The sequence below is a fragment of the Centruroides vittatus genome, unplaced genomic scaffold, assembly GCF_030686945.1.
Source record: "Centruroides vittatus isolate TY-2023 unplaced genomic scaffold, ASM3068694v2 contig_2433, whole genome shotgun sequence".
Classification (NCBI taxonomy): Eukaryota; Metazoa; Arthropoda; class Arachnida; order Scorpiones; family Buthidae; genus Centruroides; species Centruroides vittatus.
Window position 1 is genome coordinate 251,778 of NW_027121533.1, and position 22,407 is coordinate 274,184.

The 22,407-nt window shown below is 26.9% G+C and overlaps 1 protein-coding gene across 3 annotated transcripts in view; it reads left to right on the forward strand.

Annotated features, from left to right (window-relative positions):
• The window catches only part of Sulf1 (Extracellular sulfatase Sulf1), a 107,989-nt gene that overhangs the window by 27,351 nt on the left and 58,231 nt on the right, over positions 1-22,407 (forward strand). For 2 of the 3 annotated variants that reach the window (XM_067265751.1, XM_067265749.1), the window contains exons 2-5: positions 9,501-9,823; positions 11,616-11,855; positions 13,465-13,786; positions 20,046-20,196. In XM_067265751.1, the coding sequence (XP_067121852.1) occupies positions 9,541-9,823; positions 11,616-11,855; positions 13,465-13,786; positions 20,046-20,196 (996 nt within the window). In that variant the 5' untranslated portion in view covers positions 9,501-9,540. Of the gene's footprint in view, positions 1-4,394; positions 4,498-9,500; positions 9,824-11,615; positions 11,856-13,464; positions 13,787-20,045; positions 20,197-22,407 lie in introns of all 3 variants that reach the window. The other variant, XM_067265750.1, reaches the window with a different exon arrangement.

Below are 22,407 nucleotides of genomic sequence, written 5' to 3' on the forward strand. Positions count from 1 at the left end.
ATTTCCAGGAAGAGATCTCAAACCGATACTCTTTTTTTTAAAAACTGACTCTATTTGTTGCTAGTTTGAACAATACAAAATGCTAATAAACATTCCCAGAACTGATTTTTTCAAGACAATACATATCTTTTCATCAGACCCATGAAGTTCAAAGAACAAGATATCAATTGATTTAAATTCAAAACAATAAATATTTTAATCACAAGCTGAATTTAAGCATGAGCTGAAAAAAGGTGTATCCTGGAATTTTTATTATATTTGTATTTGAATTTCTTATCAGATTGATGATTAAAGCTGATATGTATGAGTCTGATTTACAATTGGAAGTTCTAACAAAGTATTTTGAATTAAAAAGATGAATCTTTCACCGTAATCTATGAAAGAACAATAACTTTATTTACAGAAACTCTCTACAATGTACTTTGCCAATAATTGACTTTCTGGATTTGGTAGTGATAAATTGCCCAATTATTATAGTTTATGTAGTAAATTATTAAATTTTATACTACATGTCAGTAAATTTGCAAAACAAAACCAACCTGAATAAGAAAGAGAAATCTAACAGAAGAAAACTTCTTAATCAATACTCCAATAACTTTCATTGCAGAATGCAGTAGTTTCAAGATTTCACTTATAGCTAACTAATGCATAACTAAAAATGTACCTTATCAGGTTTGCAATTAATATGTCAATTTTTCACATTAGTCACATCAAACAACTGTACTTAGTTTTACAGTTTCTTAAAATTTAAAACCATTTCATCATTACTTTATTTTTTATGCTCAGAGGTCAAAGAGATATTTAACACAAATCAAGAAGTCAGATTACTGTTTAATAACTAAGATAAACGTTTTTGGAATTTTCACACTTTCATCTTTACATTTGACATAACAAAACAGCATTCTGAACATATTGTTCAAAATCAAATGTGTGTATTTAAATGCAAATAATGTATATGATGTAATTTTGAGATTTGAAAAAATACATTTGCAGTGGCCAAATGACATGGAATCCCATTCACTACTGGAATAAAAACTTAGATAAGTTAGATTTGTTTTAATTGATGGTGCCCATGTCTAAAAATCCAAGATTATTATTGTAAGGTCGCCGACAGGGGGGGATAAGTTAATCCCGCGTCAGGATGAACCTAAGGGAAGTTTGCATGTGGGTGTGACGAAGGAGGCAATTGACAACAAGCATTTTACAAAAGGAAACTTGTTTATTTGGTAACATTTATGCTTACATTGACAATTGACAGTTCCACTTCTCTACAGTCCTTTGGAGAGATAAGGATTTCCCTTTCGTCGAAGCCTCGGGCCAGATGAGATGAGATTGCTGGGCAGATGCTCGCAAAGATGCTGAGGTGTCCTACGTTGTTGGCGGCGACACAACACAACGCAGATCACGACTTTTTGTGGGATGCGGAGAGAGTCTCCTCCGCATCCCTTGAAGATTTCGATTTTTATAGTTTTTCTCTCGCTATTCCAATTTCCAATTGGCCCTTCATCCCCTTCCTCGTTTTCCAATTGGTCCCTCTTTTGTTTCTAGGTGAAACTCTGGGCAACTCGGGTCATGGGAAAGGTCTGATTCGGGGTGTCCATTGTGCTCGGAGATGATTTATAAATTACAAGACTTTTAACTTAGTCTATTAATTGTGATTTTTGTCACATATGAACTGTTACGATCATATGCGATGTTTTTCTATCCATTAAATCTGTCCCCCCTTTCCGAAATCGTCTTCCTAGATTGACTATTTATGAGCATTCGGGTCAGAATTCCACCTATTTATGAGTGCTTGTGTCATAATTCTATTTATTTATGAGCTTTTGGGTCAGAATTCTCCCCTTCTGTTTGACAATGACAGATCGTTTTTAACACGTGTTCTGGCACTCGTTTACATTTTGTGTCGCGATATCTAGATCAAGAGTTTTTTTTTCTTTTCTATATAATCTATTGTTATAATTTCAACACAAGATTCCGTGATTTACACGATTTCAGACCTTGTCTGGGAACTTGTGATCTAGATATCACAAGTTTCCAGACAAAGGGTTAAAGGGTTAAGAATAAAGGGTTGTTCTTTAAGGGTGAACAACCCTTTTCTAGAGTTGATAACTTCATCTTCATTCACAACAATTGCTAATTTCTCAACTGTTCTTATGTATATTTTGAATTGGGTATGACTATTTATGCATTCATATCACTTCATTTATAACCATTTGTGCCAAGGATGTTATAGTAGAACTGTTTTGGATATATCTTTTTTATGCTCTTCTAATCTGCTATTCAATTATAAGCAAGTGTTTCTCATGTGTGTTGTACTGTACATAAAGATGGAAGTATGAAAACTCAAAAACATTTACAGTTATTAAATAGTTGTCTGACTTCTTAATTTGTATTGAGTATCTCTTTTGCACTCTGAGTTTAAATATGGAACATTTTTTTCCGTTAAATTATTTACCAATTCATTCATTTATTAAAACCATTATTTATAATATTTGTGAAATCCAGTTCCAATATACCACCAGTTTAATTACGTTCTTGAAAATTAACAAAAGCAATTCACAGAAATAAAAAAAAACTAAGTAATGTAAATCACTAAATAGCATAGAAAATTTAATTAGTTATATCTTGTAAGATGGCCTGTTTCACAAAGGTTTTTTAGGAACCAATTATATTTTAAAAACAAAGTTTTGTTATATTACTGAAGACAGTTTTGTACAAAATTATAGAAAAATATTCCTAATTTTTATTGACATAAGAATAAAAATTATGTTTGAAATATTGACATTGATAGGTATAGGATTAATATCATTTCCTTAAAAATTGACTATTGTTTTTTCATTACCACTGCCTGTCTGACCAATGACAGATGCAGTGGTAATGAAGACAATATTTTTGGATCAAACTTGGTACATAAAAAAATTATACAACATATATATTTCCTTTGAGCTATTTTTATATTTAAATATAGGATTAGTAATATTAAAAAACAGTTTCTAACTGAAGTATAATGTTTTTCTGACGCGTATATTTAAATATTACTATTCTACAACAAAAATTTAGAATGAGAGAATGCTAGAAATTGTTAATGTGGAAATGAGAAATTACAAAAAACAAACACATAAATGAACTAAATAGCTAACATAAAAATTCAGAATAAATAACAAAAACAACATAATTATTATTGTCTGTTTTCTATTTAATCTATGGTTTTACTATTTCAAATAATGTTTTATGTATTTTAACATAAGGAAGTTTGTTTTTTACAATATCTTAAGTTTTTTCATTTGTCTGGGACTAGAATTCTTTTATAACACGCAACTTTGTTCAACTTTACTACACATTCTCAGAAATGAATTATATCTGAAAACCAAGGACTGTTTGTATTCAAGAGTTTGGATTAATAAATATCCATATTCAAGAATTTAATTAGAAAATTAGCAATGTAAGGTGTTACCAACAGACCAATTTTCACCCCAGACAGTCTGGTTTTTAATTCATTGTCTGGGTTAACAATTAATTTTGTCCAAGATTTTGTAGAAATTGTGAAATTATGATGAAACAAAGTACTAGCAAATATTTTTTATAAATTTATTTTAACAGCGAAAGACTTCTCACACTCACTGAAAGTTAATTTGCCATTTTACTCGACCATCATAACCTGTCAACCTTTTTTTTTTTTTCTTTTTGGCTTCTCAACTCTTTAAAGCTAAGTTATTTCATTTCTTAATTTAAGTTGCTCCTACACAAGTCCCTAACTGGTTTAGAACTGGCATGCACATTATTTTTCAATGGTAAAATAACATTGCGCATGCGTCAGGGAATTCTGTTTGAACGAACCTGACCTACTGTCGGTCAGCAATTTTGAAAAGGTGGCAACACTAGCAATGTAGGGAGTTTAAAGTTAATGGAACGAATTTGAACAACCAGTCATATTTTGTGTTTGGATGAAATAATATAAGTAAAGTAGCAGCATCTTGTTAATTTCTTTGTCATAGCCCATATCTAACAAATTAACTCATTATTTATAACATTGTCTTTTATGTTAACATTTTCGTAACAATGAGAGATGAAATAATCTTTTACATAATTTATTTTTAGTTCAAGAAGTTAGAAATAAAAATATATAAAAAATAAAGTGAGTAGAAACCAAAACAATATGAATAAAATTTTTTTTAAAGGAATTAGGGATGAGCTGAAACAGAACTAATGAATCCAAATTCACTGGTGCTGTATTCTAGTCATTGTCTCTTGAAAGTGAAAGATAATGATCATAATATAGCCTGTGCTTCTTTATCTTTATGGATAAAATGCTTTGATTGATATAACTTGAACTTTATTGAAAACAAAATGATTTTGTTCATTACAGTTATTATTTTAATTTGCTGTTACAGATTTAGTGAAACTTGGTTTGACAAATCACCTATTCATGATCCCATTTTTTAAAATTAAAGTTTGTTTATGGTTTTAACTCTTCAGAATGTGGATATGCAAAAGGTAATATTTTTAATTAAAAAAATATTAAATTGTTTAGTTTTTCAATAATTTTATTTAAGATAATGTTTACAAATATTTCAAAATTCTAGAATAGCAATGGTTAGCCTTTTTTCCATAGGTAGGTCAAACTTAAATTTGAAATTTAGTAACTTCAAATTGTGGGTGAAAATATTTAATTTGAATGATTAAAAAATAAAATGCAAGTTTTACTTTATTTAACTTTTCAATATGTATCAGGAAAACAACAACAAATTCTGTATGATGACCTCAAAGCAAGATTGATCCACGTCAGTAAATTCTAATTTTAAGATAATTAATGAGAACTTCTACACAATGTTTCCCATACTTTCTTCTTTTTTGGTCTGGGATGTAACAACAAATTTTACTTAGATCTGTATTGCAATACATAAAGCAGTTGCTTTTAAGTAAACTTAAGGCTATACACCAAAAACTGGACTTTGATTACTCTTGCTCTGAGATTGTCATATGTGAAAAGAAAATAATAATGTGATTATAAAGGAATTAAATATTTTATTTTTCCAGGGAAAAATAAAATATTCCCTCAGTGAGTGAGGCCCAAATGGGAAATCTGCTGTTGTTTACTTATTTAATGCTAATTTTTCTATCTGAGGTTCATTAGTGGTCTTTGATTTTTTGCAGCTTTAGGATCCTGTTTTCACATTACATTTGCAAAGTTTTGAAATCTATCCAATATTTTTCTTTATAATTTGCAAAAGCTAACATCTTCTAAACTTTCAATGTTAGTTTTTGTAAACTAAAATTGAAGCCATCACTGCTCTAAGAACTAAAACAATAAAATAAAAGGGAAAAATATATATCATAATTATTTCTGTTTTGTATATTATCATCATTACTAGGTAGCTTGAAAGTTCGATTAATGTTAACTTGCTTAAAATTAAAATTTTTAAAAAGCAGGCAAATTTATAAAACAAATTAATGAAATTACTAAAAAATTAAAATAAATTAAAATTTGATCATCTTTTGTGAGAAACAATACTAAAACAATTTCTGTAGTTATGTTACAAAGGAGAGTTGCAATTAATTAAAAAAATTGTAATTAAGGGTTCAAAAAATGCAAGAAAAATTAAATAAATAATTATAAAAACTAAATTAATACTAAAGAAATTAAAACTAAAATAAACAAATAAATTTGGTACTTAAATTTAATAACAACTCTCGCCTTTATACCAAAACTAAAAATAAAATCAAATCAATTGAAAATTAAAACATTTTTAAAAACCATGTAAAAGTTGTTTTGAAATTTTCAAATTGAAAATCAAATTAATTTTTAAATTTATGTTATTTGTGTGGTGATAATGGAACATTATGCATTTTGCTTTGTATATATTATTAAAAATAACATAAAAACTAAAACTAAATTTGTATATCTGTATATAACCAAAGGTCAAAAATTAAACTTAAAGAATAGTTGTTACAGGAGCAAACGAATAGCTGTCTCTTTAACTCCAAGTCTGAATCAAAAGTGAAGTCTTTGTGTTTCCTATCTTAACCCTTCCTTTCTCTTTGTTAACCCTTCCTTTCTCTTTGTTAACCCTTTCTATGGATCCATGCCAAGTCCTTTCGAGGAACTTAATCGTAGATCCCACAGACGACCTGGTGTGATTTACTTACATGCTGCTTCTTTGTAAAGTGTTGGTTTCAGTTTCAGTGGGGACAGAAAATTTTGCTTTTAATATATATATTTATACATATACAGATTATTATTATTGTTAGATTAAATTTATTAATTGAATTAAAGTGCATTATAATTATATCATTATTATGCATAGATATAGATTATGTGTAAGATTAAAACATAATAAATTTATGACCCTCCCACTTTTATTATTGCTATGCATTTTCTATTATGAAATATCATATTTAGGCATTATGTTTTATTTGCTTGCTGTGTATGGTATTGCATAATTAAAACTGCATTTTAATTTATGTAATTGTTGACACTGAGTTTATAGGAAATATGATGACTTACTTAATGGCCATTTTCCAGGGGTGAATTAAGTTGTAAAAGTAGAAATCTGTTGTTTCTGGAAGAATCTGAAAATAAACAAATTGAAAAATCTCTGTACAGTGAACTCTTCATTCCAAAAGAAAGCTGTAAATATGCAGTATATTAATGCTTTTATATTAAGTAATGATATCGAGATTGTTTAACATTTTATAATTTGAAAAATTAACTTTCTAAATTATACAGGGTGGTGCAAAATAAATAATCTAATTTTCTTTTTTATAAATCTTAAAATAAAAGTAGGAAAATGACTGAAATTGCTTGGAACTAACTAACTTTACTGATAAGCTCTTGTGTATAAAAAATTAGTGTCTTTGGCAATCAAACTGCAGAGTTTCACATTATTTTATAATTCTTTTTGCATTTTTGTTGTAATTAATAATAATTCAGTTATAAGCAATATTAGCTTTCTGTGTATAGTGTATAGATTAAATAGCTGTAAATATAAAAAAATTTAAAAAATAACCAGTAATAGAGGAAAGAAAATATTTAAAATTACAAGATTTCAAATTTTTCTGTAACATGCTTGTTGTATGCTTGTTGCACCAATTTATTATCTGAGTCTGTTTCTGTTCAAACATTTCATTTCAGTGAGTGAGGCCAATAGTTTATTGGCCTCACTCACTGAAATGAAATATTTTATACATAAAAAAACAGCACACATCTGAACCTTATAAGAATTTCCAGGATATTTAATGCAATCACAAATGTTTTCGATCTGCACAGGAGATCATCTTCAGGTTGATCTCCTGTGCAGATCAAAAACGTTTGTGATTGCATTAAATATCCTGGAAATTCTTATAAGGTTCAGATGTGTGCTGTTTTTGTGATAATATATTCCAGGCTTACTGTGTTTGAGCTATTTTATACATGTATTATATATATATATATAAAATACATGTATAAAAATTTGAATATATATATATATATACAGGGTGTTTTACAGCCTCTCCACAAAGTTTATTTTGAATAACTTTTTTGATAATTCGAATTTTTTTAATGAAATTTTCAGCAAAGATAGAAGATGAAAAAGGAAATTAATGCAAGATGTTTTTGAAATGTCTGCCCTCTGTTGAGATGCAGTAGCGCAGTCTTTCTTGGAAATTAGCAATCACATTACTACAGGTCTGATCTGAGATGCTCTTCATGATGCTCTCGATGCTTTCTCTCATCTGACTTTGTGATAGAAGCAATTCCTTTTTGCTCAAAGTGCCACCTACAAAAACTTGAGGCTGAAAAGCATGTGGTTCAAAAGTTATTTAATGTTATATCTATATATATATAATCGAGATGAGTTGATAATAATAATAATCAGTGCAGAGCCCAAATGGTTAGGAGTTGAAAGATGAAATTTGGTACACAGTTAGGGTGTCATGAGAATGCACACTAGAAGGGATTTTTTGAAATTCCTCTTCACGGGGAGAGGGACAGGATTAAGGCTTAACACTTCCATTGTTGATAGAAGTGTCAAGTAACAATGGAAGTGTCAACAACGGAATTGTTAAGAGAAAGCAACGTGCAAGACACAGATGCAGTTTTTTTCGTTTTCACGGGAAATCAAACATATTTTTAGACTCATCTAAAAATTCTCTAATTAGTCTGAAAACAGGGGGACCCAATTCTTGCATTCTGTGAAAATGGGTAAGGTTGAGTATGACGTAATAATCTTAATCTTCGCTATGGTTACTTTTGCCCGAGCAACGCCGGGCCCACCTGCTAGTATATATATAACATTAAAAGTAAACTAAATATAAATAACATAACATTCAAAGTTTATATATATATATATATATATATATATATACATATATACAATCAAACCTTGGGTATGAACAATTTAGTTTACAAACAAAATTTTGAATGTCATATTTGTTCCAATTGTCATGCAATAACTCTGTTTCCAAAAAAGCTACTTGGCAGAGCTGGCCCTGCCAAGTAGCTTGGCCCTGATTGCCAACTTGGTCAACTCCCTATACTTACTACATTAATTAAAGAAAGTCAACACCCCAACCAATCAATGACAGGACTACCGATTTACAAGTTAATGGCACAGAGATCGTCTCGCATCATTAGATGTTGTGAAATGAACCATCAAAGACGTAGTTATTCAAATTATATTTCAATATGCATGCAAGTAAGATACTACTTTCATTTTTTGGTACACATAACAATCAAATTTAAATCAAATTAAATAAAACCACATTAATTGACACTCATATAATATAAATGACATCTATGTATCTGTGTTTAAAGATGCTTATTAACAATGAAATAAACAATTATAAACAAATTAAATAACAACATTTTATTAATAAATATAATATATTGTAATATTAATGTTTAATTTAGTATTTATTAACAATAGGTAGCCGGTTAATTAAAACTTAAAATAATAAAATAATAATAAAAATTGGTTTTTACACTGGAAGTGAAACTAAAATTAAAATTGAAATCAAAGCAATTGAATCATAGTATTTCAAAGAGTGTGGATAAAGTACTTGTTGTCCATCTTCATTGATTTGGTTGTATTTAATGCAGGCAGTCTGGTCTCTATTTACAGCAATTTTTTGTTAAGTGATAGTTTCGGTTTCAGCTGGTGATGACAGAACATTTTGCTTTTAATATGTATATAAAATGGATATAGATATAGATAATATTATATGTTATAATATATTGCATTTGTAGACATTTTTATGAATGAAATACAGCTTTTAAAAAAAATTTGGGGGGTCGGGAATAGATTAATTTATTTTTCATCGTTTCTTAGGGAAAAATTTGTTTCAGTTTGAGAACAAATCAGTTTCTGAACAAATTAAGTTCATAAACTGAGGTTTGACTGTATAAACTTTGAATGTTATGTTATTAAAATTAAATTAGCATAATATTTATTTCATATAATTATAAGAATATTACTTTAAAATATCAATTATTTGATATTTAATCATTTAACTAATAGGTTATAATTCAAGATATATAACTACAAAATGCAATGAAGAATGAATTTTCTGCTGATATTAGAAGTTTTTTCCTTGATGATATTGATAGAAATTGCAAATGGAAGAGAAAGACATGGTTTACACCAGGATTCTTTATTTTATAAATCAGAAGCATTTTTAGACAGACAAGATTATAATTTACAGAATCAAAGACAAAATAGTAAATATTCTTCTTGGGGAAATAATGATAAGAAGGAGTTGAGATCACGTAAGCAACTATCAAACAGGGACAAGAAACCAAACATAATTCTCATCATTACAGATGATCAGGATATTGAATTAGGTATGATTGCATTTCCTTCTTTTGTGATATATTTCTTTAATTAAAATTTATTTACAGTCTAAATAACCAGATGTCTGTATATTAAATTGACAATTTTCAATTTAATAATTAATCTAATATAATAATTAATATATTAATGAATGTCTGACTAACCAATATATTAATGAATTTTTGGATCATACTAATTAGTTTTCCTTATGAGAAAAATAACTTTAGGTGTAGAACATATGTAGAAAATTTCATATTTTTAATTTTCAAATACATATCTATTGTTATTGTATCGAAACACAACTATAATTAAACACAATTTCTGAAGAGCACACTACATACTTTGAAATACAGTACTAAATCATCATTGATAAAGTTTTAATATTCTATTTAAAATAATAAAATATATGTTAATAAAAGTATCCAATTGTCTAGGCATTTATTAATACAATAATTCAATATTCAATCAAACATTTGAAAAGATAATATGAAATTTAAATATTTCATATATATTTGAATTAAAAGAATTTATTTGTTAATTTTGCTCCAAATTAACATTTGATGATAAAGAAAAATCATAAATATTAAACTTGGATAATTAAATGATAATAGAAAAATGATTTTTATATAATTTTTTTGAAGTAAAAAAAGCACTATTAATCACAATATTAAATTAATTTTATTACTATTTTATGTAAATTTCCTATTGAAATTTAGACGTGACATTGAAGTCTTACTACAGTGTGCAGGAAAATTTAAAAATAAAATAATTTCTTGAATTTTATTATGTTTTTAAATAGCTGGCTGATCTAGGAATAAAACTTAAACATTTATAAGATTTTGATCTTTCATCCACAACATTGTTAAAAACATTAATTTTGTTATTAATTTCTGATTTTATTGCTTTTGTTCCATAATTTTTATAAGAAAGATGATCCATTTAATACATAAAATTGATTGGTGACAACATTTAAGTAAAATTAATTTTATTTGTAATTCATAATTCACAAACGAAGAGAGATGGCTAAATATATTTACATTGTAAGTTTAAATGTATGTTTTGTAGAATTCATTTTTTATTTTATAGTATTTACATTACAACCTGAAATCTGATACAAATATAGATGATGAAATTCAACTAATTCAGTAACATCTGAAACCAGAGTTAATTTGCATTTATCCTTGAATATTTATTTAAAACAAACAATTTAAAATATATAATGCATAAGCTAATATGAAAGCTGTAATATATGTATAAATAACATTAAATCATTAAAGAAAAACAAAATTATTTTGAGAACTGAACTAGTTGGAAATCATGCATTTTTAATACATTTTATCAAAATCATGTCTGGTAGTGTAATATATTATCAGAATTTTATTTGAAATTATTACAAATATAGTTTTAGCAATTGCTTATCAATTTTAAAAATAATTTTTACCATCCTTTATTAATTGTAATTAATATAAGAATCATTTTGATAGTGCTTACTATCTGCAAAATTAATTTTTATTCTTTCCAACGTTTGAGCATTTCTGATTTTTGTTTTTATTACATTTTTGTAACTAAATGAAGTGTAGTAAATATTTATTTGATGTTTTTAATAATAATAATAATAATTTGTTTTTCTTTGTGTTCTATGGATCATTAATAACTTATTCTCTAAATAAGAATTTAAAACAAACATGGATAATTTATTTTTTTTATAAAATAAATCCAAGAAATTAACATTGGTTTATTTGCTGAAAATCAACTTGATGATGACATAAGATAAAAGTTAATGTAATTATTTTTTTTGTACAGGATCAATGAATTTTATGCCAAAGACATTACGTATTTTAGGAGAAGGTGGAGCACATTTTCCCAACGCATATGTTACTACTCCAATGTGCTGTCCTTCACGAAGTTCTCTTTTAACTGGCCTTTATGTACACAATCATAATGTATATACAAATAACGACAACTGTAGTTCTCCTATGTGGCAGCAAGAACACGAGCCTCGAACATTTGCTACTTATCTTAATAATGCTGGATATAGAACAGGTAAAATAAATCAAATTTTCAATGTCAATTAAATATATTTAAGATTATTGATAAAACAGAATGTACCAACAATTCTGTACAAAATTATTAAATTATAACTTTGAAAAAATATAAAGTAAAATTAAACTGTATTTATTAATTTAAGCCTTGTATTTTTTCATTTTATTCAGAAGAAATTTTATATATTGATTCATGTAAATAGATAGTCTAATGTAGATGTTTTCTTGTGTTGACTTAAAAGAATTTTTTTTGTTAAAATTTTCCTCCATTATATACTACAAATTAGTTTGCTACCATATAGTGATAAACTTGAAATTTGTATTATACAATAGTATATTCCTACTTTAGTTTATCTTAAAGTTCTACTAGATAATATAGAAATTTATTTCTTTAACTTAATCTTATTATTATTGTCTTTTTCAAAAGTTTACTTTTATTATATATGATTTTTTTCAGCATTTTAATAATGACAAAGTTAATGACTTATAATATGAGCTGTAACATTTGAGAAAAATTGATACTAAAGTTTTGCTAGTGATTTGAATTTTGATGTTACTTGCATATTAAACAACATATTACTTGTATATCCAATTCAGTTGAGAATTTTATTTTAGAAAAATAATTAACATAAAAAATGTGAATATATGTAGTTTAAATTGTTGTATTTTGTAACAGTAATAAAAATAATTTAAAACTGTAAATTTAGATATTTTTCAAATACAAATAATTATTAAGATAATTAATATATAAATCTTTATCCATGTTTAGCACAAACATAAAACAATGCATTTGAAGTAAAAATGTAGGTTTTCCATTTAGATAAAAAAGAAAAAGTTTCTTCTATTAATATAACTAAAATATAAAAAGTCTTGTTGGGAATAAAACCCTGAAAAAATATTAAATATCTGAATTCAAGCATTTTTTGAATTTAAAATAATTTGATACTTTAAATATGCTTAAAAATGAAGACAATAGAAAAAGTTGATGCTACCATTATTTTATCTATATTTAATATATGGAATGTATATGAAAGGGAATAGTCTTTGTAATTTATTTTTTTCATTTATTTAATTAAAAATTTATATTACTTTTATTTACACAGTTTGTAATATGTCTGCTACTAAGAGTAATTTACACTTACATTTTAGTAATGCCAAGTATACATAAATAGTATATCATTAATAAATAGTAAATGTCAGTATACATAAACAACATTTATGTATATTGACATTTTTCAAAATTATCTATTTATTTACTTATTTATTTTAATGTTGATTTTTAATTGCTGATCTAATGTAACAGACAAAAGCTTTTAAGATAAAACTAAAAATTGTTTTTCTCATGCTAATTAAATTATTTTACCATTACGATAGAGGTTGTTATTAAATGATAGAAATAATTGAGTTAGAAAAATAGAAATTTATTAGTCTCATTAAATAAGTAAAGATCAGGATTTTTATATATAGAAGCTACAACAATAATTAAATATAAAATGTGGATTCAATTGCATTATTCATAAATTATCAATGAATCAGTTTTATAAGATATGGTTGTTTGTATGAGATTCATCATAGTAAGTAGAATTTCATTTTTTTTTTTTCTTTCTTAGCCTTCTTTGGGAAATACCTAAATGATTATAATGGTTCATATATACCACCAGGATGGAGAGAATGGGCTGGATTAATCCGAAATTCTCGGTTTTATAATTACACTGTAAATATAAATGGCAACAAAATTAAACATGGAAATAATTATTATCAAGATTATTATCCTGATCTTATTGCTAATGATAGCATATCTTTTCTTCGACAATCCAAGCAATATTTCATAAATAAACCAGTTTTAATGGTATTATCATTTCCTTCACCACATGGACCTGAAGATACAGCACCACCTTATCAACATTTATTTCAAAATATCACTACACACAGGTAAGTTATTTTATGAAGATGATGATTTTGATTTTATTTACTTTAATAATGTATTGATGCGTATACAATGTAGCATTTAAGATGTTTTAAAGTTAAGTATTTAGTAAAGATATTTAAGTAAAACGAGGAACTAATCTTATGTTTAGCAAAAGTAGTTTATTACAATATTAGAGAGAAACTTCTGATAGTTTGATGTTGAACAGTACATTTGTGTTATTTATATTTCTTTTTTAATGGCTCTGTTATATATAACAGAGGAGAAGTATCAGTCAAAAAATTAACCTCTCAATATTATTATATTTTTGAACTCTGGATCTTGAAATTTCAAGAAATGCAAAAAAATTTGTGGGGTTTTTCCTTCATGTATGGATGTTAGTGTGTGTGTATGTGGCACAATTTTGTTCATGCTGTTTGAAGCTTAATAACGCCTGTGCTTTGTCAAAAATTTCTGAAATTTTTTGTGTATTGAGGATTAATACTATTAAATTTTGGTGGATAAAGGTTGATAGGGTGGGAAGATAAAGGGGGTTGTGTGTCATATCTTTAATAGGGTCAGACTTAATGACAATTTTATTCGTTATTAGCATTTACAATTTTTTATAAAACACATCCCTACTCTCAAAATGAAGCTTCTTTCCATTTTATAATAATTAAAAATGTAAAAAGATTTTAATAAAATGTAACAGATGGTGCCACATGCAGTTTTAAATGTAGCTGGGAAAGTTAAGCAACTCATTGCTGGATTTTTTAAGCAGTGATGCCGAATGTTTGTTGTCTTCATATAAATGCAATATCATCCTTTTATGTCTTACATATATGCAATATTTGTGTTTTGTTACTTTTTGTTAAGACAATTAAATTTTATGAATTTATTTGAATTAACTGAGTAGAAATTTTTTTTCTAAGTTTTATAGATGATAGTATAAAATGTAATTTGTTAAAATAAATTTATATTATGTATTGACTATTATTAATTAGTAATACATAAATAGCAAGATTATAGTTATCTATAAAATTCTATAATAAGCAAAAATTTTTGATATTACAATAGTAAACTGATGTAGCTCAATATTGCTTAGATCTAAGAGAATTGCTTTAGTTGTAGTAAATATACATTACTGTTTCAACAAATGATTTGTATACTTTAGAGTTAAAATGAGTAATACCATGCAGCTGTTTAAATTCAGTTTAGACCATTCATAAGTTCTTAAAATATATACAGTAGAGCAGGGGTCCCCAACCTTTTTGTACCTAAGAGCACATTCTAGAATACCGACTGCATTCTAGTCAGCAAATTCAAGTGTCCAATAGTGATGTGGCGCTACAATATTTGGCTATGTCTTGGCTATTTTAAGATTATTTTTGTTAAATGTTTGCATGTTTTAGCTGGCAACACTGACTCGACCATGAAAGGGAGGCCAGTACTAAACCAGGCTTAATTTTTAATTTTTTCTTTATTTTTGTATTTATTTTGTGCAAAATAAAGAAATAATTTTTAACGATACAATAGCGACAATTATTATTTAAAAAAATTTTGTTAGGCTTGACATCAATGAAAATTCAATGCAAAGTTGGTTAATATACTAACCTAATACTAATAAACTATACTAATAATGTATTTTTTCATACTTTTTGGTTATCCGTTTTTTCAGTTATCCAATCAACTTCAGTCCCCAATTGAGTTGGATAATCAATGCTCTACTGTATTAACTAACTGACTTTTTGGACTGCCCTGCACATTATTTTTATTTAGCACTAAATAAATAAAATAATCATGTGTATTTATTCTTTAAATATCAAGTATTATCTAAAATACTTTTGTATTTTTCTCTTTTAAATTTGTAGATTATTTTTAAATTTGAAATGATAACATATTCCAAAATGAATCTATGAACAGTGAGTTTTGGCTCTGTGGAGGACTTATCACACACTATTGACATTGTTGGAGTAATCACATAGAAGTGGGTATGCATTTTGAATTTGGCTGTAGAGGGACATACAACTGTCTGAAATGCATACCATTGTCATAATAATACTGTATCTACCTTCTAACCACTTCTGTATGATTACTCTGACAATGTCAATAGTGTGTGATAAGTCCTCTACCGAGCCAAAACTTAATACTCATAGATTCATATTGTAACAAAAGGACAAAAAGTAAATCACTAATATATTCCAAAATTTTAGATATTTTTATATTCTTATTCAAAATAACTTTGAATGAGAATATTAAAAAAAACTAGTAATAAAATATATTAAAATATTTATTTTTATTTATTTATTTATTTAATATGCATACTGGATACACTCTTTGATGTGGAGGGCAATACCAGCTCCCAAAAAAAAAAAAGAATGCTTAGATACAATGAACATAAGATCACAAACAAAAGTATACAATAATCAATTATATAAATAAAAATTTAAATTTAAGTTAAGGTTTTAAACTAAAATGTAATAATTAATTAAAGTTTAAAGTTAAAGTTTGGGAGCATCTGTCAATAAAATACAAAATACCAATAAATAAAAATAAAACAAACAAAAATAAGCAAATTGCTTACCTATAAAAAAGAAATAAATTAGTAACAAAGACACAGCACTGACAAATGCCCCCAAACAACAACAGCAATAAGACCAAATTTATAATAGAGGAATCACACCCCCTAAAACAAACGATCAACAGATTTTCTTAGAAAACAAAACACTTTAAATTGATAACTTGATCCGATAAAATTTTAAGAAACAAAGACCTGGTAAGAACTTCGCAACCAAAAATTTCTTTATGTAGCACTTTAAGACACCCACATTTAGCCAAAATATGCCAGGCATCCATAATTTTTTCAACACAAAAGTTACATGATTCTCTCGAATAATTATTTAAAAAGTTCAATGAATTACACCTAGCCTATAACAAAGAAATAAATTAGTAACAAAGACACAGCACTGACAGATGCTCCCCATATTAAAATATACTTTAGACAAATTATATAATTAATTTATAGCCTAAATATAGTCCAATAAATCTTGTAAGTGTTATGGTTTAATATATTATAACTAATCATCTAGCTCAATTTATTAAAATTGAGCTAGATGATTAGTTATAATATATAAACTTATTTTGTTTCAGAAGGAATTATATATATAAGGATGTTTATACAAAATATTATAGGGTTGTTGAAGGTGTTGGTGAACTTTTCGCAGAGCTTAACAGTTGTATTATAACGTACCAGGAAATTATAACCGTATTTTGGTCGAGTTAAGGATGTGGATATTTGTCAATAGATTGATTTTGGAATTAATCATATGCCTATTATTAATTGGTGGAATAGAACCTAATCCAGGTCCTCTTTCCCGTTCTCCCCAACATTTGAGTCAAATGGAGATGCAAAACAGGGGGCGTGGTAGGCCACGTAAGCAAAATTTTAAAGAAATACAGTCAAACCTGTTTTTATGCGCTCTTTTTATGTGCGATTTTTATTTGTGCGATTTTTTTAATGCGAATTTTTAATTTGTGCGGTATAGTTGGCGACTAGTCTCGTGCGATTCGTCATGTCTTACGTTGACTTATTATAGCTAAATAAACTTATTATAGCATAAATGCACTTATTATAGTAATATTATTGCATGAATATGCGAAAAATGAAATAATTTACTTTTTAAGTCAACAAAACACCACCTGGACAAAAATATGTAAAACAGACGATAGACCAGACGATGCAGTCAAGTGCTGACATCTGTTGTCAATAAATTCTATTTCGTACGGTTTTGAGTTATTTTCTATGTGAGACTTTTTTTATGCGGTCCCCGTTGACCGCATAAAAAAAATATTTTTTTAATTGTGTCGTGAAAACTATTATTTACAGCCATTCGTGAAGTTTCGTGAGATTTTTTTTAATGCGTTTTTTTTAATGCGGTCCCTATCCCCCGCATAAAAACAAGTTTGACTGTAGTTAAAGAAAATCAAGTGGATAATCTATTGAATGAAGAATTTCTTCAAATTGAGGAGGAGTGCGGTGGAGGTAGTCTTGGTACCACAAGATCTACGAAAATACCTGAATATTTTCAAGCATTAAGAGATAAGGATCCCCTGGTACAGGAAGATTCACAATACACACTAAAATCAATATACGAACTACTACAAAATAACTTTTCACAGCTTAATAGGGAAATTCAAGGAATCAAGACAGAACTTAATTTAATGAAGGAAGAAAAAAAGCATTTTCAAGAAGAACTAGTGAGAGTGTCACAGAAAATGGAAGAAATAGAGACATTATCTAAGAACAATAGCCATTTCAGAGGTATGTTCGAATTTGAACTAGATAAATTAAAAAATGAGAGAACTAATAGAAATATCATAATCATAAATTTTCCTTTTACTTCGACCGATTATGCTAACGAAATCAATCAGTTTATTAAAGAGGATTTGAGAATTAAAAATATCTCTATAGAAAGCTTAACCAGGATAAATTATAACGGATCTAACCGTATTGTGAAGATTGTAATAGATTCCTTGTATAATAGAAACTTGATATTAAAAGAATTTTGGAAATTAAAAGCTAAAGTTAATAACGAAGAAAGGAGAAAAAATAAAACAATTTTTACAGCCGATTTATGCAAAAGATCCAGATTAAGAAGGAAAAAATTACAAACGACAATTAAACAAGAAAGATTAAAAGGTAACAAATTTATTATCAGAGATGACTGTTATATCATAGAAAATAAAATATTCACGTACGACATTAATTTAGATAAAGTAATACAATTAAGTAATTTTTAGGAAGAAATTGATTAAGTTCCTCCATTGAGAAATCCGAATAGTGATTCGAATATTTATAATGTTACAACAATAAACCCAGGAAAATTCGTACTGGATGAAAGAAAATCGGAAATACAGATATTCAATTAGTCAATGTAAATTTAACAGTAAATTTTCCTTCTATAAATACAAACTGTAATAATAATAATAAACGTCTAATGGGTTCTGGAATTTCCAAGTCTGTAAGGAAAGTTTCATAGTGTTGCCTAAGCTAATATGAAATTCTACTTCATCATTGGTTTAATAGTGACATGGTTATCTGGAATGCGTAGAAACTAAGGATTTTTACTACGAAAACATACATTGGCAAGGCGCGGTGTATTAGTGGATTGTGCATCTGTCTGGTGACCTATTGCTACTGGCCAAGGAATAAAGATAGACGAGCTATATCTTTTTCGATACAACTAATACTAAGAGGGAATTCCGAAAAAGTAAATATTGTAGTTACCTAGGCTTCACCTATACCAAGTTATGGAGATGAGAGGAAGGTTCATGTGACAGTGAGTTCTAGCAGAGTTCGGAACAATAGTATCGGCATATTATCGCATGAGGGAATTAAAAATCTTATAGGAACTAGGACAATTTAAAGGAGGTACTATAATTACATCATTTTAAAAGTATTAAAAAAATATGACAGTTAACCTTAAACAAAGTTGATATGATATTGTTATGGACGTAGGGATCTTTCCCAATTTATGTTTTGTTCTTGTTAAGAAGCATTAGTCCCGAAATGGATATTACTTCCGTGTGTTGTATATGATTATCAACGTAAATAGCAAATACAAATTTCTTCTCATACAGCAGAATTGTAACTAATTATAAGATATCCAATTTGTTAAAATTTTTGTAATTAAGTTATACAGCATCTTATTTAAAAGTTAAACCTTTCAATAATGAATATATGTCAATGTTAAACTAAATAACTAAGATATATTATATGGAACTAATATGTTGTAATATGATTGTGATTGGTTAATAATTGAAACACCCCATGTAACAGGTTCAATCCTATTACAATAAACATTACTTACTTACTTACTTACAAAATATTATATATTATAAATAACAAGTCCTTATTAAAAACACACATACATTTCAAAATGATACTTACATACTTGATCTGCCAGATTGAAAACATGCTTTAATTTTAATTTTATTGTGAGCAGTTTTCAGAATTTTAAATATGTTATTTAAAATGTTCAGGAATTGCATACAAGAATAAATTTTAGATATATTGATTTATAGAAAAAAGATTATATTCTTTAATAAAAATTTTATTAGGAATAAGAAATCACTTTTCATTTCTCTCAGAATTTAATTGAATGAAATTTAATTCACTTAATACAATCTGATGTATTGTTAGATTTATTCATCATTAATAACTAAATTGATTATTTATGTTTTGAAGTTATTTTAATAAAAATGACTTTTTTTTTTTAAATTTAGAACTCCAAGTTGGAATTATGCACCAAATCCTGATAAACAGTGGTTGTTAAGAAATACAGGAAAAATGGAACCATTACATATAAAATTTACAGATATGTTACATACGAAACGTCTTCAAACACTTCAATCTGTTGATGATGCAGTAGATAAGGTTAGTAAAATATATAAATAAATTCACTATTTTTGCATATGAAATTATTTTAAATCTGCTGTATTAAATGTAATTTGAAATTAAATAACAAAATTCGTAATAAACAAAATAGAACTTCTTTATTCCATAAGAATGTTAAATCAAAATCTACTTTTAATTAAATGCATGTAGAATAGAAATTAGATTGGAGAAAATAAATTACTTTGAGTGTAAAATATCATTTTGTTAATTTTGATAAATTTTTTCTAAACTATGCAAGTCTAGAAAGATGTTTTACCATAAAAATATATAAATATTCTAAAAAGTAATAAATTATTATTCATAAATAAATAACAGATTGGAAAATACTATTTAAAAATGTTTTGATCCTTACAAGAAAAACTAAAAACCCATGAAGAAATGTACTAAAGAGAAGTCTTTGCGCATCAGACTATGAAATTTTAAGTACATTTGCCCATAAAAATTGCCTATTAATATCTCAACAAAGTTTTTGATTATTCAGTTTAAAAAGTTAAATTTGCAGTAATAAAATTATTTCTGATAAGTTTATTTTTGTTAATGCATATCTAATTCTCGTTCTTGTTAATAGTTTCAGTTTTATATTGTTTATTCATAATACTCATTATAAATGTGTTTAACAAGCCTAATTTCTATCTATTATGTTAGAGAATTTATTTTAATGGTTTCTGCTTTATAATTGTCAGAAAATAATTTGTGTTTTGGTAATAACTGATTACTTTTGATGGTTTAGAAAAGGATTATAGTTATTGTAAACTGTATTAATTCTAAGAATGATTAAACTGTTATAATGAATGGAGATAAATTATTGGACTTATGAATTTATCAGAAAATGTTTTAACTTTTTATTTGTGATTTTAGTAATTATTTTTAAATTCTAAACAGAAGCAGTTTTTTCTGTTGATGTAATAAAAATAAGAAAGAATATGTAAAAACTCATTGAATCTTAATAGTTTTAACTGATTAAATAAGAAAATTCAGAATAGTATTTCCCATATATTATATAGCAACTCTCTTTTAGCCATATGAAAGATTGTCATAATTTAAGAATGTTATAGATCTATTAGATTAGAAACATTGTTTTATGAGATATGTTCAGTATCAGTTGTCATGCCAATATAAAAAATTCTCTCTATTCCAGTTCAGAAAAAATTGAATAATCAGGTTGTACTGTATAGCACCAAAATTGCCACTTGGCAATATTTTTATTAAAGTGGTGATAACAATATAATACTGGTGATAAAACCCTAGTCTGTTTATTTCGATATTCAGCATGAAATTGAATCACAAAGCATGAGTCAGGAAAAAGAGCAGAATGTCCAAGTGTGATGGGAATCCTGTGTACCACACATCTAGGATGCATTCTTTTATTTCTCCATGTACAGTACACCCACAAGTATGGCATCTATTTAAAAATTCCTGTGGAATGTGTTCTTATATTTCAGCCAAAGTGCATATCAACAAACAACAAAAACAGCTGCTTGTAATAATAGTTTATGGTGGAAAGCAGCATGACATCCTCTGTGGTTCAATAGTTTTGTTTCACTATTCTGTTATACAGTTTTATGAATGAAAATTTAGAAGTTATGAAAATGCATGATGGTGTAAATGGTCTTGAAATTTTTCAAATGGTAGCCAGTATTTTAATTTTTTTTTTTTTTTGGCTGCTTTGAATGTTTCATTAGCAAGACAACTCATTTGATGATGAAATTTTACAACTGGAACCCTTATTTTAACTTAATAATAGCTATAATTTTAAAATATGCATTTTGGAGACAACCAAAATGCATATTTTAAAATTATAGAACTCATCTTCATGATACTATCAATATATATATATGGTCACTGCCATCATTTATTTTCTCTGTCATTGCCAAATGCTTGCAAACAGCAGCTCATGCCCATTATAGCGGAAAGGTGGAGTGACCACTATTAATGAATGTGATGTCATGAAGCAGAAAGTTCAGGCAGGAAAGCAGGAAGTGTCATTGAGAACCAAAGGCAATTTTAGTTTAATGCTGCCCAGCATTTTCAGATTGGGGATTTTTTTTATCAACTGATGGAAAATTTGGGGAATTTTTCTGGGTAATACATTTTGATCTTTCTTTTATTCAGTAGATTAAAGCACAAAATTTTTGACATGACAGAATATGTGAAATACTGTTTAAGCATTGTGATCAGATATGTTATTTG